The sequence below is a fragment of the Meleagris gallopavo genome, chromosome 5, assembly GCF_000146605.3.
Source record: "Meleagris gallopavo isolate NT-WF06-2002-E0010 breed Aviagen turkey brand Nicholas breeding stock chromosome 5, Turkey_5.1, whole genome shotgun sequence".
Classification (NCBI taxonomy): Eukaryota; Metazoa; Chordata; class Aves; order Galliformes; family Phasianidae; genus Meleagris; species Meleagris gallopavo.
In genome coordinates, this window is record NC_015015.2 from 55,655,808 (window position 1) to 55,669,964 (window position 14,157).

Sequence of the window (14,157 nt, forward strand, 5' to 3'; positions counted from 1 at the left end):
GGTTGGGACTGGATGAGCGCTGTGCTCCTTTGCAACCCAGGCCATTCTGTGATTCCCCCACACAGAGCAACCCTTCCCCACTCCAGCAGGTTCCAGCCCTCCTCATCCCCAAACCCACCCACATCCCACACAGCCTCTCCCACCACCCCAGCCCTCAGCCCACAGCTCCGTTCCCACAGGGCAGCAGTCCCCCCCTCCCCATTACCTTAGCCCAGACCCACCGCCCCACACCGGCCTCACAGGCAGCACCAGTCCCCGCCGCACTCACCAGCCCAGCACCAGGCCGCTGGTGACGAGGAAACAAACGAACACCACCGTGATGTAGAAAAGCGGCGAGTACTCGTAGAGCGTGACGAGAAACACAGTGGCCATAGGGCCGGCCGGCAGACAGCCGAGCCCAGCCGCCCGCCCCAGCACACTGGCTACCGGCCAGCTGCTGCGCAGGGCGCATGCGCAGAAACCAGGTGCATGCGCAACGGTATATTGAAGCCGTTGCCCTCAACTTAGCGCCCTCTCCTGAAGGAACGCCTCGTTGCCATGAAACCGCGCGGCAGGCGGGGCCTCGGCGTCATGGCAACGGGGCGCGGCGCGAGGGGGGGGGATCACGTGGCCGCACGGCACGCGGCTTTGCCCTTTGGCTTTCCTTCTCTCTCCCCGCGGTCCTTGAACCTCCTCGCTTCCCGTAGGCGTCTGCCAGTTCCCGCCCAGACGTGGCGACGAGGTTGATTGGCTGAAAAAGAGGAGAGGGGAGGGGGAAAGGGAGGCGGGGTCTTCTTGGCGCAGGAGCAGTAGGGAGGGCGGCTCAGTGAGGAGGCGGCGGGGCGGCGGCGCGGACGGTTGTGTTGTTGGCGCGCGCGCTCAAGATGGTGAGAGGAGCTCGCGCCGCCTGAGGGGGGGATGGGCGGTACGGGTCGGAACGGAGCTCTGTGGGGGAGTGGGGTTTGCGTAAGCACGCCTCATCTCAGTGGATTTGGGTTCAGCCCCAGTCGGGAGTTGGGGAAACGCTTCCGAGAAGGGCGTTGAGGTGCCGCTGCTGAGGAGAGAGCGGGGCTCGTGGCGGCTGTGGGGCGGGGGGAGCTGAGGGGAAGCTTAGAAGCTGAGGAGAAATAAGCACGGGGGAGGGCGGTGCGCACGCAGTGCTTGCAGCTGGAGGAGCCCTGTGACAGCAGAGCCTGCGATATTTATTTATTTATTATTTTTACTTTTTTTTTTACGTAAGCTTGGAAATGCAGCCGTTGAGGCAGAAAGCCTTAGGAATTGTCGGGTAACGGGTGAGCTGGAGCTAGTGGCTGTGCGAGGTGTGCTGGGGAGGCTCAGGAAGCGGTGCGAAGATTGTGTCAGGGCAGCAACCTGCTGGTGACACCACTGCTTCCTTCCCCATCGTCGGCGTGGTGACTCATAGGGCAGCTGGGTGCTGCTTCGGAAAGCTCAGGCTTCACAAATGTTGCTCCCGTTTATTTAAGTGCTTTGATTATTTTGTTCGTGCTGCTGTGTGTTAGTTCCATATAGTTGGCTTGTCAAGTCTTGAAGGAACGCCTCTTTCCTTTTAAGGGCTGTGTTGTGGGAAAATAAATCCTTGATAGCAATGAAGGAGAATAGTCTTGCATCAAGGATGTAACATAACGTGTTTATAGTTAAATGTTGGCTTTCAGGAGGGATGGAAGAACAGATAGGTGTGTTTTCGTTCTTAAAACCTGCTTTCACAGAATCACAGAATGGCCTGGGTTGGAAGGGACCTCAAGGATCACGAAGCTCCAACCCCCCACCACAGGCAGGGCCACCAACCTCCACATTTCAGAGCAGCCCAGGCTGCCCAGGGCCCCATCCAACCTGGCCTTGAACACCTCCAGGGATGGACGGGGCATCCACAGCCTGTCTGGGCAGCTGTTCAAGCACCTCACCACTCTCACAGCAAACAACTTCACCCTCACATCCAACCTAAATCTTCCCTTCTTCAACTTCAAACCATTTCCCCTTGTCCTGCTGTTATCTGCCCTTTCAAAGAGTTTATAGGCTCCCTTATTTCCTAGTTTATGTGTATACTTTGAAACTTCTGACAAATGACTTCAGTTCCACTTCCTAAGAGTTTAAGAGCATATATCCATGATGTGGGGGTATTTCTCATATTAAAAAGATTTCTTTCAACTGTCTTTCACCTCTGCAATTCCCTCCACAGAGTGAATCTCTGGTGGTTTGTGATGTTGCTGAAGACCTGGTGGAGAAGCTGCGAAAATTCCGGTTCCGTAAAGAAACCAACAATGCTGCCATTATAAGTAAGTTTAAAACGTGATTGGTGAAGATCCTACAGTCCTGTGGGATCCTTTCTTTCTCCCCATGTAGTTTTGTTGCTGTAACAGGTAGGTGTGAGCCAGGAGTCCGCATCTGCCATGAACTAGAGTACCTCCTGTTCTGCCTCTCTACTGCTAACAGTAGAGAAATGCAGTTTTAATGACATGAGGCCTGACTTCATCTGCCCTTGGTAGAGCTTTTTGTGGTTAGTTGTGGCTCAGAGTTCATGGCTGATTTTAAAATGATAGCAAAAACAATTCATGGCACGATCACTTCAAGTTTGTAAATTATGTAGCTTTTAAGCATGATATTTTGTCCCTTGTCTTTGAAATCTGCAAAAGACATGTTGCTGTGAACAGCCTTTGTATAACTTCTGACTTCAGGGATTTTGTGAAACCGTGGGGCAGGGTCTGAAGAAAGAATGGAGGGATGAGAAATGTACTTGTGAGGGGCTGTTAAAAAGCTTTATGCATACGTTGTGTAAATCAGTTGAAAGCTGATCTGTGTTTTATTTTGATTTGTAGTGAAAATCGACAAGGATAAGCAGTTGGTGGTACTGGATGAGGAGCATGAGGTTTGTTAAATGCATTGTAAATAAGAGTATCTTCAGCCTGCAATGTATTGTTGTCTCTAAGGTACTGCCTTAGTTTCAAATTGTTATCAAACTCTTAATCTAATTTGGGTCATGAGCTGATCTGAATGCATGGACACTCTGCATGTAAAGCACAGTGCTATTAATAGTGGAACTGTGCAGAAGCAATTGAGGCAACAAATTAATTGCGCAAAAGATAAGTTAATTCAAAGCTGTGATGATGCAACTCTGTATGTAAAAGGCATCTTTGGCACCTGCTGGCTTCTCAAAGAGTTCTCTGCAGCATTTCCACATAGATCTGCATATGGATCTCTGAACTCATCTGCTGTCAGTTAGAAGCTAGGCTTGCTAGTCCTTTGCAGCTCCTAAATTTGATAGATGTCACAGTAAACCACCTGGTAGTATTTCTTAATGGTACCCAGGGCAAAATTAAATCCTTCCAAGGGATTTGAGCATTACTTGTAGCTCTTATACCCTGGAATGTAGCAGCTAATGTAGTGTTTGAGTGGAATGGGGGCTCTTTGCTTGCTCAAGGAGCAATTTCTCAAGGAGCACCTTTTATGTAGCTGGTTTTTAACAGATACTTACTTGGATGTGCTTGTTTACTTCTGTTTAGTGCTGGAGTTACAAAAGTGCTGTAGCTGCCAGCTTATCCAACTAGAGCCAGAATGTTTTCAAAGTCCATTATGCCTAAACTAGGGATGATTATTCACATTAATGTTTACTTAATGTTTAGTTGCAGAAATCTATTAGCAGACGAGCTTTCTTAAGCTGTTCTAGTAATTGGTGTTAGAGATAGTTATCAGTTAAACTAAAGATGTGTATCTAACTTGCAGATGTTTTACCACCCCGCTATTCTGCTTTAGCCTTCATAGTATACCTTCAAGTGCAAGTTCATTTGTTCAAATACTGCTTGTGTTTAATGTTACCAGGGTATTTCTCCGGATGAGCTAAAAGATGAGCTGCCTGAGAGACAACCTCGATATCCTTCTTGTGCTGCTGGCATTTGTCTTAGTCACTCCTGGAAGCTGTTCAAATGTTTAAAGTTGAACTTCACCTTTTTAGGCTAATGCTTGCCTGTAATGAGACTTCAGTAGTACTTGATTTGTGAGGCATCTTAAGGATCAGTTCTCGTGATGCACCGAATGATTGTCCCAGTTCTTAAAGACTTAAAACAGCAACTGCTACAGTTAGGCCTTTCCCAAGGCTTTATTTCCTTTTAAGCTGTGCTCTGTAACATTTAGGGAAGTGCTGTTACTCATGAAGCAAGTAAAATGCACCAGTTTTGCATGTTGCTACTTGCACATACAGAAAGCTGCCCGTGTAACTTTGGATCCATTTTGGTGCTTTCCTAGCGTGTGCCCCTTGCTGTTTTGCTGCAGGTACTGCTGCTGGGAGCACTTCAGGCCTGGGATGTAGGGGAGAATCCCTGTACTGAAAGAGGGAAGGGGGGGAAAAAAAGAAAGGAAGTGAGTTGGCAGAGGGAAGTAAATTTTTTTCTAACTAAACAAAACAAGAGGGGTATTTAAGCTACAGCTGATGAAAATATCTGTTTTCAGTATCCTTCAGAGCTGGCTGGCAACGTTCCAGGTGCCATTCTGAAACTTTACTTTCATGACTGTAGTGCAGTAGGAGGCTATAAAGCAGGAGTTCAAATTCCTGAGAGCACCTGAAGCAATGAAGTGCTCATCTGAAGGGATGTGGCCAGCAGCAAGATAGCCATGGGTGTGAGAAGTCTTTTTACAAAAGTGGAGGAGGAATCTTTGCAATGAAAGGGGTGTTTTTTAGCTGTCTGATGTTAAACAGCTGTAAAGAAGCAACCTTCACTCTCTGGCTGCTGTAGAGGTTGATAAAAACAGGCAGGGTCAGTTCTGAAAGTCAAATATGGAAATGAAAGTAAAAGACAGACTACAAATTTGAGTCATCTCCTAGAATGTGTGACTTCTTTGTGTCTGCATCAAGCTCTGATAATTGATGATTATCCTCACAAAATAATCTGTTTCTCAGTTTCTTTAACCTCAGAAAAAACATTTATTGTGTACAGTTACAAGTATCAGCATGAAGATGGAAGAGTTTCTTATCCGTTGTGCTTTATCTTCTCCAGCCCTGTGGGTGAGTTAACCCTGTGAATGGCAGCTACCATGTGCTGTAAATCTGGGAATGTTCTTTGCAGTAGAGGAGAAGAAAAGTGCTTGATGCTCAAATATTGGTTCTGATATGCAAGGCTGAATTTATTTATGCCTGTGCTGCAATCGGGGCACTATAAAGCTGTGGCACTGCCTGGAGACCTTTTTTGGAAGAGAGGAATCTCTAGTATATTAACTCTGTCCTCACCATCTGCTCATGACAGTTGTTAACACTTCCATCTGCCCAGATCTCCCTGCTTGCTACAGGTTTTCATTGCATTTGGGGTTCACATTTAAGACGCTTAGGTAGTAAGGTACAAATATGCTTTGTTTTCCGTTTCTGAAGGCTGAAGAGAAATATTAGTTTCCTACATAGCTGTCCAAATGGTGTGTTTTTCTAACTGGGCCCACTGTGATCTCAGTGGCATGCTCTGCAACATTTTCCTCTGAATGACAGGAGCATGCAGTGCTCTGCATCTGTTCATGTAGGTTTAGCAATAATGTGTTTCCTTTCAGCCTCTCATCAAATCCTGGGGACTTCTCAAAGCATAACCAGAGTGGCTTCAGGAAATGAGTGAGGAGAGGGCTGGAACCACCTCTGTATGTCCTGCTTTTGGGATGTCAGACATTGGGCAAGAGGCAATTGCTGTCCTTCTCAGAAGGCCGTGTCTGGCTGTGAGAGGATCAGGACTGCATAAAAGAGAGAGGATGGAAGCTAAGAGGATTTTCTTGCAGGCCTATATGTAATGGACAGCAACAATTGCCTCTCAGCTGTTGTGATTTGGAAGCATCACAGCTGTAGCTAAAAAGGAGAATAGAAAGCTCCATAACTCAGATCTGGGCAGGTAAAAGTGTGAATGAACAGAAAATATTTGAGGGGGAAAAAAAAAGTGTAACCTTTGATCATCCCAAGTTTTTACAGCTTGCTCTGCTTGCTTCACAGCAACCCACATCATAAACTTACCCGTGCAGGGAACTGTATAATTCTAACAGTACATTTCAGCTGACTTGGTTTGATTTGAGTTTGATCTTAGCTCAAATGCAGATGCTATAAAGATTTGAGTAGAACAAGGAGAGATTTGGAAATCTTCCAGAAATAGCAGGGTGGCAAAGAACTGTATGTAATGTAACCAGCACACTACTGCAGTGGCAGGAATTACTGCTTTGATGGCTGTTTTATTCTGAATTGCAATCCCAGTTCAGATACTGCAGTGTGAGATGTTTCTGAGTAGAAATACAGGTGGATGTTGAGACTATTGATTCAACTGCTTCAAGTGCCAAGTGTGAGCAAAGAGAATACAAAGAATATAAACATTATGCTGAAGTATGTAAAGAACTGGTCACTTCTCTGAATTTAAGAAGTGGCCTAATTCAGCTTTCAATTTAAATTGAAAAACAAACAATTTTGATGTGTAGCAGCTGAAATAACCAAGCACCACCTTTCTTTTTTCTTTTCTCTCCACACGACTACAGGATGCAAGCCTGAGCAGCAGATGATGTATGCTGGGAGCAAGAATAAGCTTGTACAGACAGCTGAACTCACTAAGGTATGATTAATTAATTGATGTAACTGCCTCTGCATCACATGTGGTTTGCTGTTTAGTTCTTGCTTGAACCCAGTGTGAAAAAGATGTTATGAGACTTTGTAATTACAGTGTATAGATTCTGTTTTAGGAAGACTGAAGATAGCAGTGTTTATTTGAGGTAGGGGGGATTTCTTCTCTTTTAGAGGTCAGGAAGAACAATGTTGCAAAAAGTAACTGAAATACCCTTCAATACCCTTCAGTAGGATGGATGTCTTCACTTTGATGGTGTATTGAAGAGGACAGGCTGAAGTTTTGGTATGGTATAGACTGGTTTTGGGGTTTGTATGCTCACAGAAATTACCTTTCAGAGTATGTGACATCCATGCAAAGTGGTGAACAATCCTAAATCTCCCTGTGTTTGTCCTCTCCAGTACTGAGACCAGAAGAAATCACAATCATAAAATAGCCTGGCTTGAAAAGGCCCACGATGATCATCTGGTTTCAGCTCCCCTGCTATGTGCAGGGTTGCCAGCCACTAGCTACCTAGGAGTGGATATGGAAGTCCATGATTATCTTCCTTCTGAAGCTGATTGTAACCTGTCTCCAGCTGAAGTTTCCTCCCTCTTCAGATGTGCTTTTGTCCTTCATTGAGCCTTGATTCATTCTCGCTCATGCTTTTTCTTCCTGCTGTAAATTCTGCATGTGAGCTTAAATCCTCTTATTTTTCTCACTGGCTTCTATGTTAGCTTGGCTCCTGGTAAGCTAAACGAATGCTTTAGAATTCTATTTAGAATGCTAGATTTTTTGTTCCCCTCATCCTACATCTTTTACAAGGAAAAAAAAAATAGTATTGGTAGTATCATTGCCTGAACACGAGGGGCAGCGTTCAGAGTCCAAACCGTGTGAGATGGGAAATGAGGGGGGAAAAGACAAACAACCAGAATTGTTTCATGAAGAGGATTAAAATGCTAACATGGCTCAGGAAAGGACTAATATGGAGCTCATTTTAAAGCACTGGGTTTACTGAGAAGCTTGCTTTCTATGTCCTCCAAAAACCCACTTGCTCTGCTGGCCCTAGTATGCTTTCTGCAACTGTGCAGTTAGACAGATAAAGCTATTTCAGCACTAAATCAGTTATTTTCATCTTGTCAGAACAGGAACAGTAGACTGCAGTGAAATACTCCCCTCGTTCTTTGCCTAGGAGAATGTTCTTGAAGGCTTGTGGATTTTACTTGCTTGAATCTTCTGAAAAGATAACCTGCTTGTTGGCATCTCAAGGACAGTACAGAATTAGCTTACCCTCTCAAGGGTATTAAAACTCGAATTCTAAATCACTTGCACATATGGGATGTGAAGAGTTTATTGGCTACTATGGTCTTGTTTGCTGTTTCAAGGCTTCGTTGAGAGCTGAAGAGTTGCACGAAGCTTTAGGTTGGTTCTTTGTGAGCCTTCTGAGGTATTCTGAGCCCCTTTAAGGGCAGAAGTATTATTAGATGCTGTGACTTTACTTCAGAACAGCTGTATCTGGGGCTTACGAGCACGCTTCCTAAACCTGGATCTTAATTCAGCCTAGAGGTTAAATTCATTTCTGCTGTCCTCTTGCTGAGGTATTTAGGGAGTGCTGTGTGAGATGGTGTGATTTCAGAGCAAGTTTAAAATGTAGTAAATGTTGTCACGTGCTTTTTTTTTTAAGAACAAGAATGAAGTCTAGAAATAGAAATTGGAGAATTCTTGTCAAGTTATTAACATCCCTTGTCACTTAGTCTTCCACTGATGTTACTTCAGAATAGTAATCAGTGCATTCAAGAAAACAAAAGAGAACTCTTGGTTACTGGTTTTTTTTACAGCTTGGACAACTGATGTGGAAAGGTATTGCTTGCATTGTATCCTTACCTCTTCCAAGTACCAGCAGCACAAATACTTATGCAATGTGATTTTTATTTAGGTATTTGAAATAAGAAATACAGAAGATCTAACCGAAGAATGGCTGCGTGAGAAACTGGGCTTCTTCCATTAAGAAAACCTCTGTAATGAGTATTTATGTCCCATCCTGATCATACTGGAACCAGACATGAATTCTTACAGCTAAGAATGCACTGTATTTGCATCTGTTTCCTGCAGTATGTCTCTTGTGCAAAGTTTGTGCAAAGAATAGCAGGTCTGTCTCCTTGAAGTAACAAATCTTTGCAGATGTTTCCTTACGTGTACCTGTTAAAAGGGAATACTCCTCTGCAGGGAATCCTTTTGCACTCTTGTGACTAATATTTCTACAACTAAAATAGTTCAGTTCTGAATTTATAACTATATACAGGCATAATCTGGAAGCTGATGCTAACTTTCTGAGCTACAAATGCAACCTTACGACGTGTACTAGCCATTTATATGCAAAAACTGTGTACTGTCATTGTTGTCAGAATTTATGATGTCCTCTCAACTTTGAAAACTATTCCCTAGGAACATTCAGTGTTCAACAGACAGAATCCTTGTACAGCAGATCGACCCATTTATCCCTCTGTGTTATGTCCATGTGAACTTCCTCAAATTCTTGGAACTAATTCTTGTCATTCCAGTAATTCCTCAGCTGACTGAGGCAGTCGTACTAAATTTCAGGGCAAAGCTTTGACTGTCCAATTCTCATGCTGATGCAGTCTTACAGGGACTAGAAGATCACTAAGGGCTGAATTATGACTCTGGTTCCTCTCACACCAGATGTCTTGCATTTCTAACTTACTACACTGTTAAGAAGTTTACCTCTTTGCTCCTTTCCTCTTACACGAACACCTGTGAATACTGTGTGCCTTTAATTTGTTAGCTTTAAAATGACTTGAGAATTTTACACTGCCACTTAATACAAATTTGGTAAAAACCTTTGTTAAAGAATCCAAGTAACGTTCTTCCTTGTGCCTAGTGCTGCAGATGACATCTATAAAACAGAAGCTAACCTCCTTTTCTTAGCAATTCCAGTCATCTGCTCTATTCCTAGGAGTCCAGGAGTTAAAGCTTTTCATGGTACTGAGTGATTTATATCTTTTGTTATACAAGTTGGCCACACGTAGCTTTTTCAGTATTTTAATGACAGTCTCTAATTTTCTTAACTGCTTGTTAGTCAGAATTACATTCCAGATGAAAGCTTTTGCATACGGGATTTGATTTTTTTCATTTACTTACGGTTCATCTCTTTGAAACAGTAAAGATTCTAATGTGAAAATAGTATGTAACTTTTATAAATGACCTTTTTACAGAGCCATTTTATATTGAGTAGAATAGCTGTCTGCTATGGGACATCGTGTTCAGCCAATGCAGTGGCAGGAGGAGTGCTCATGTGACAGCATCTCGCTATCTTACTCGTGAGTGTTTGTTGTGCTGCTGAGTAAGTGTGGAAGAGCAGCTTCCTGTTGATAACGTACCTTAAAACACAGCTGCCCTAACAACTCTGCTTGGTGAGGAGGAATGAGTTGTGAAATTTGAAGGCCAGTATTTCATGCTGTGAAACCTTTGCCAAATGAAGGTCTGTTTTATTTTTTTGTTTGTTTGTAGGCATATATTGTTAGTGTTTTAACACTAATTCCGTAAAGATCACAAGGAATTGATTTGCAGAGGTCCTCAGTGTTGATAGATTTCTTCTTAGTTTGATGTTACTGCTCATTTCTTTGTATATGGATCTGACTTGAGAGGAGCTCTTCAAAATACGTTAGAATGATTCAATTAAATTGATCTTTCAGTTCTGAAAGGAAATGCTTGTAATGAAAATACAATTTCTCTGGTGAACTGGAAAACCAATTTCATTTCCCTGGACAAAAAAGATGTTGACTATGAAACTGCTTGATCGTTCTATGCTACCATCAGTTGTGTAAGTAAGACTTAACTTTAGAAAAATGATGTCAATGATGGCATCAGTGTTGAGGCAGCAGAAGTCTTGTTTCCTTGGTGTTGTGCTAGAGGTAAGGCCTGCTAAAGTGCAGTGTGGCTGAAGAAAATTTGCCGCTTGAAATATTCAACTTGATATTTTTTTTATTGGGAAAACTGGATTAATAGCTTTTATTACTGTATTTTGTACACTGCTGGGCTGCCAACATCCAGCTGCTGCTTGCACATGTCTCAACAAAAATAACTGTAAAGGGAGACACTCTGGAGGAGAAGGAAGGAGCTGCTGCAGGCAGATGAGTGAAGCAGGTTGTGCATCGCTCTGCCTTCTGCTGAACAACCTCTGCTACTTGAGATTATGTCCGTGTAGTGGAACTCTTCATTTGGAGTTCTTTACTGTTCACTTTGAGTGTTCTTGCTTCTTCCACTTAAGGATTTCTGCCTTAGATGCTGCCCTTCAAGTCTTGCAGAAAGCAAACTAGAGTGTTAAAGCCCACGTTCTTGTGGAAGGAGATATTGATGCTGCTCAGCCTGCCAGTATTAGTCTTGTAACAGCCTTGCTCCACAGCTGTAGCTCCTTCCCTGCTTTGAGCTGTGGCAATGGGGAAGCAGCTGCAGGTGCTCGAAGGAAGAATACACAGAGGATGTTTGCCATTCTAGGCTTGTTTGTTGTTTTCTTGTTCCCAGTGCAGTGTTTTGGCACAACTATCTGCCATGTGCTGTCCTAGGCCCTTGAGATATAGGTAATGCTAATACTTGGTTAAACAAAGACATTGATTATATCCAAATCTGTTCTGCACAAATGCTTGTTTTCCTATTTTTCCCACCTTATCTATGTATATTCCCTAATCCTCCCCCTTTAAGATCAGAGGGAGGCTGGTGTGTCTGTGTTCAGAAGGCCAGTATATTCTGACTATGATTTGCTGTTACCTGTCACCACGTGCTTGTCTTGTATTTTCAGATCTCTAAAGATGGTTCAAACAAGATAAATTAAATAACACAGCTTTGTAGCTGAAAGGTCTGAGAGTCAGCATTTTCCATTGTGAGCTCCTATTTTTCAGGAGTTTGTGAGTTGGCCATAAAATCTTTGGCCAAGAGTTTAAGGTCTTTCATAAAGAGACTTCTGCCACAGTTTTGCTTTCAGTATTGACTAGATGGCTGGGATACAGCTCTTGTAATCCTGCTCATTGATGGTAAGCTGAATTAAAGCATGAATTTGCATGGCAACCCATAAAATGGACTTGTAACGTTCGAATATTTTTTAACTGATATTTGATGGTTCAAGTGTGTTTCTAGAATCATGAATGCTGTTTTGAGCTTTCAGAGGAGGCAATAATGATGTTGACACCTTTCCACTTCTCCAAAGGAGCATCTTATGTATTTGTACCGAGATTCCATTTTTGTATCTTTAACTGTAAAATAAACAGTCCAGAAATAATGTTAAGCAAGTAAAGGGGATCTGAGTCAAACATGCAAAAGCAGGGGATGCTGACAACTCCTCGTGTCACTGCTTGAAAGAACTTTTGAAGTCACACTTTGTTATGTGCAGCTAGTAACTGAGAAGTGCAGCTGTGATGTGACATGAGAATTGAGGCTCTTTGCCTTTGCTCCGTGATCCAGACTTGATGTGACTCGTGCACTGTGATCTGTCCAGGTTGGCATCAGTGCTGCAGGTGGCAAAAAGGTGGGAGGGATTCATGGCCAGTCTTGAACTCAGCAGTTCCATGAACATACCCGTAACCAGTACAACTTCCATATGCTGTTTAGTCTCTGCTAGTTCACATTGCATGTTCACTTTAAACCAAATCTTTTTTGCTAAGCATGGTGCTTGTATTGGTATAAATAAAATGTTTAATTAAGATGTTCTGTTTCCCTGTTTTAATTGCAAAGTAGCACAGAGCATGGATCTATCTGAGAGGGGGAAGTCAGTATTAGGCACGACCTTCCTCCTCCCAGCAACCTGGAATTTGCTTTGAACTTGTATTGTGGTGTTTAGTGTCCACTGTGCTTCCTCGCTGGCTCTTCTCAGGGTAAGAATTCCTCTTTCCATCCATTTTGAAGGGCAGCAGCAGGAAGGAGGACAGAATGGCTCTTCAGAATTTTTTTTTTCCTTTTCTTACCTTGTTGAAAAAGCTGCTGAAAATAATTTTGGTGATTCAGTGTCAGTAGTTAACGTGTCATCACTTCTGCCAGTGCTGAAAAACAGGATTAATGGACCACGGTTTAAATATGATAGAAGTAAACCCCTTCTTCCTCAGGTGCACACAGTCCCTGGTGAATTTAACAGCTGTGATGGAAGTAATGCACAGCAGCTTCAGCACAGCTGGCTTTTGAATGGCTTCCTGGTCACCTGAGTACGTTACAACAGAATTTGTTGCCAACAGCTCTGAGAAAGATGGCTGAGCTGCTGTGGAACAGAAATGGCTCTCGAGAACAGCTGATTAAAGAGAAGAAGAAAGAAAAGATGGGAATAAAAAGCTCTCACACTGGGAGGAGGTGACCTGGGCAGCCCTGTGGTATTGTCTGGTTCACTGAGAGTGCTTAACTAGAAAATGTAGGCATAGCTTACTGATAATTCTAGGTTATCAAAACGATAAAATCAAAAGCTGACTAAAAAGCTTTGCAGAAAGATACATAGACATGAAGGGCAGCTGCTCCCATTCAGGAAAGGTCATTGGCTTGTAATAGTTATATGGAAAGGTCAGTTGAGTGCTTATTAAAGTGAAAGCTAGAGAAGGAATCGGGAACAAAATGGAGAACCTCTGTACAGTAGTACAAATCTGCTTGAATGTCATGTACAGGTTGTGTTCTCTCTTCCAGATCTGTCAACAGATGGCTTGCCTGAGATGAGGTTGCTAAGGAGATCTCTTAGAATCACAGAATCCTTAGAGTTGGAAGGGACCTCTGAGGACCATCTAGTCCAGCTCCCCTGCAACAAGCAGGGACACCACAGCTCCATCAGGTTACCCATGGCCTGATCCAGCCTCGCCTTGAAAGTCTTCAGGGACAGAAGCACCCACCACATCTCTAGACAACACATTTCTGTTTTCCAACTTAATATTGAAAAGTTAAGCAAACTTGGTTGCTGTTACCCCTTGAAGCTTCTATATCTGCTGTTCGTTTGGGTGATACTGAGGCTGCACAGCTTTGTGGGGATGGCAGGTGTCTGCTGCAGTACTTGAATGCAGTGTCTTCTGTCAGCCTCGCCATGGTCTGTCTGGGTTCTGTGTCTTTTCCTTCATAAAGTGAAGGAGATGATTTTGATACATTTGCATAGATATAGTAAATCTGCACGGTTGGTTTTGTGACACTGCAGGGGATTGTTTCCTCTGGGCTGCTCTGTGCTGTTTCATTCCTTCAGGGACAGCAAACATCCCCTCGGTTAACCTCATTCACCTTTGGTGCTAAGTGAGGCATCGCATGCAGAACGTGATTGAGCTCGGCTCAAATGCCTCTGACAGCTCCAGCAGTTCCTCAGCAGGAGGCAGAGGGGAGAGGAGAGCAATTATCAGCCAGAAAGACACTGAATGCAGAACAGATGTGAACACTGGGAAAACAGCGGGACTGTCTTTCATGGCAAATTTACTGCTGTGGTGAGGATGTCCCATCAAGGCTGCTCCTGCTGTTACGTGCCATGGAAGGCTGCTAGGAGCATGAATGCAGCTTCTCTTTTCTACAGCACTCTACACTAATTGTAGAGCAGAGCAGCCCTGAAATCCCACGCTGTCCAGCATCTGTTGTTGTCACCTCTTTTCTGCTA

General features: G+C 43.6%; 2 protein-coding genes across 4 annotated transcripts in view; one reads left to right on the top strand and one right to left on the bottom strand.

The window, feature by feature from the left end:
- Positions 1-665, bottom strand: part of CGRRF1 (cell growth regulator with ring finger domain 1) — a 12,166-nt gene extending 11,501 nt beyond the window's left edge. For all 3 annotated transcript variants that reach the window (XM_010712122.3, XM_010712121.3, XM_010712123.3), the window contains exon 1: positions 269-665. In XM_010712122.3, coding sequence (XP_010710424.1) covers positions 269-372 — 104 coding nt within the window. In that variant the 5' untranslated portion in view covers positions 373-665. The remainder of the gene's footprint in view (positions 1-268) is intronic.
- Positions 666-771: 106 nt separating this feature from the next.
- On the top strand, positions 772-12,258 carry GMFB (glia maturation factor beta). The gene is made up of 7 exons (XM_010712124.3): positions 772-866; positions 2,177-2,273; positions 2,814-2,863; positions 3,814-3,863; positions 4,911-4,993; positions 6,481-6,554; positions 8,479-12,258. The coding sequence occupies exons 1-7, from the start codon at positions 864-866 to the stop codon at positions 8,548-8,550; spliced, it is 429 nt and encodes a 142-aa protein (XP_010710426.1). The 5' UTR covers positions 772-863; the 3' UTR covers positions 8,551-12,258.
- Positions 12,259-14,157: the final 1,899 nt, after the last annotated feature.

Coding starts and splice junctions, on each gene's coding strand:
- GMFB (XM_010712124.3), top strand. Junction 3,864..4,910: donor CTGCCTGAGAGACAACCTCG/ATATCCTTCTTG, acceptor CTCAGAAAAAAC/ATTTATTGTGTACAGTTACA. Junction 6,555..8,478: donor AGACAGCTGAACTCACTAAG/GTATGATTAATT, acceptor ATTTTTATTTAG/GTATTTGAAATAAGAAATAC.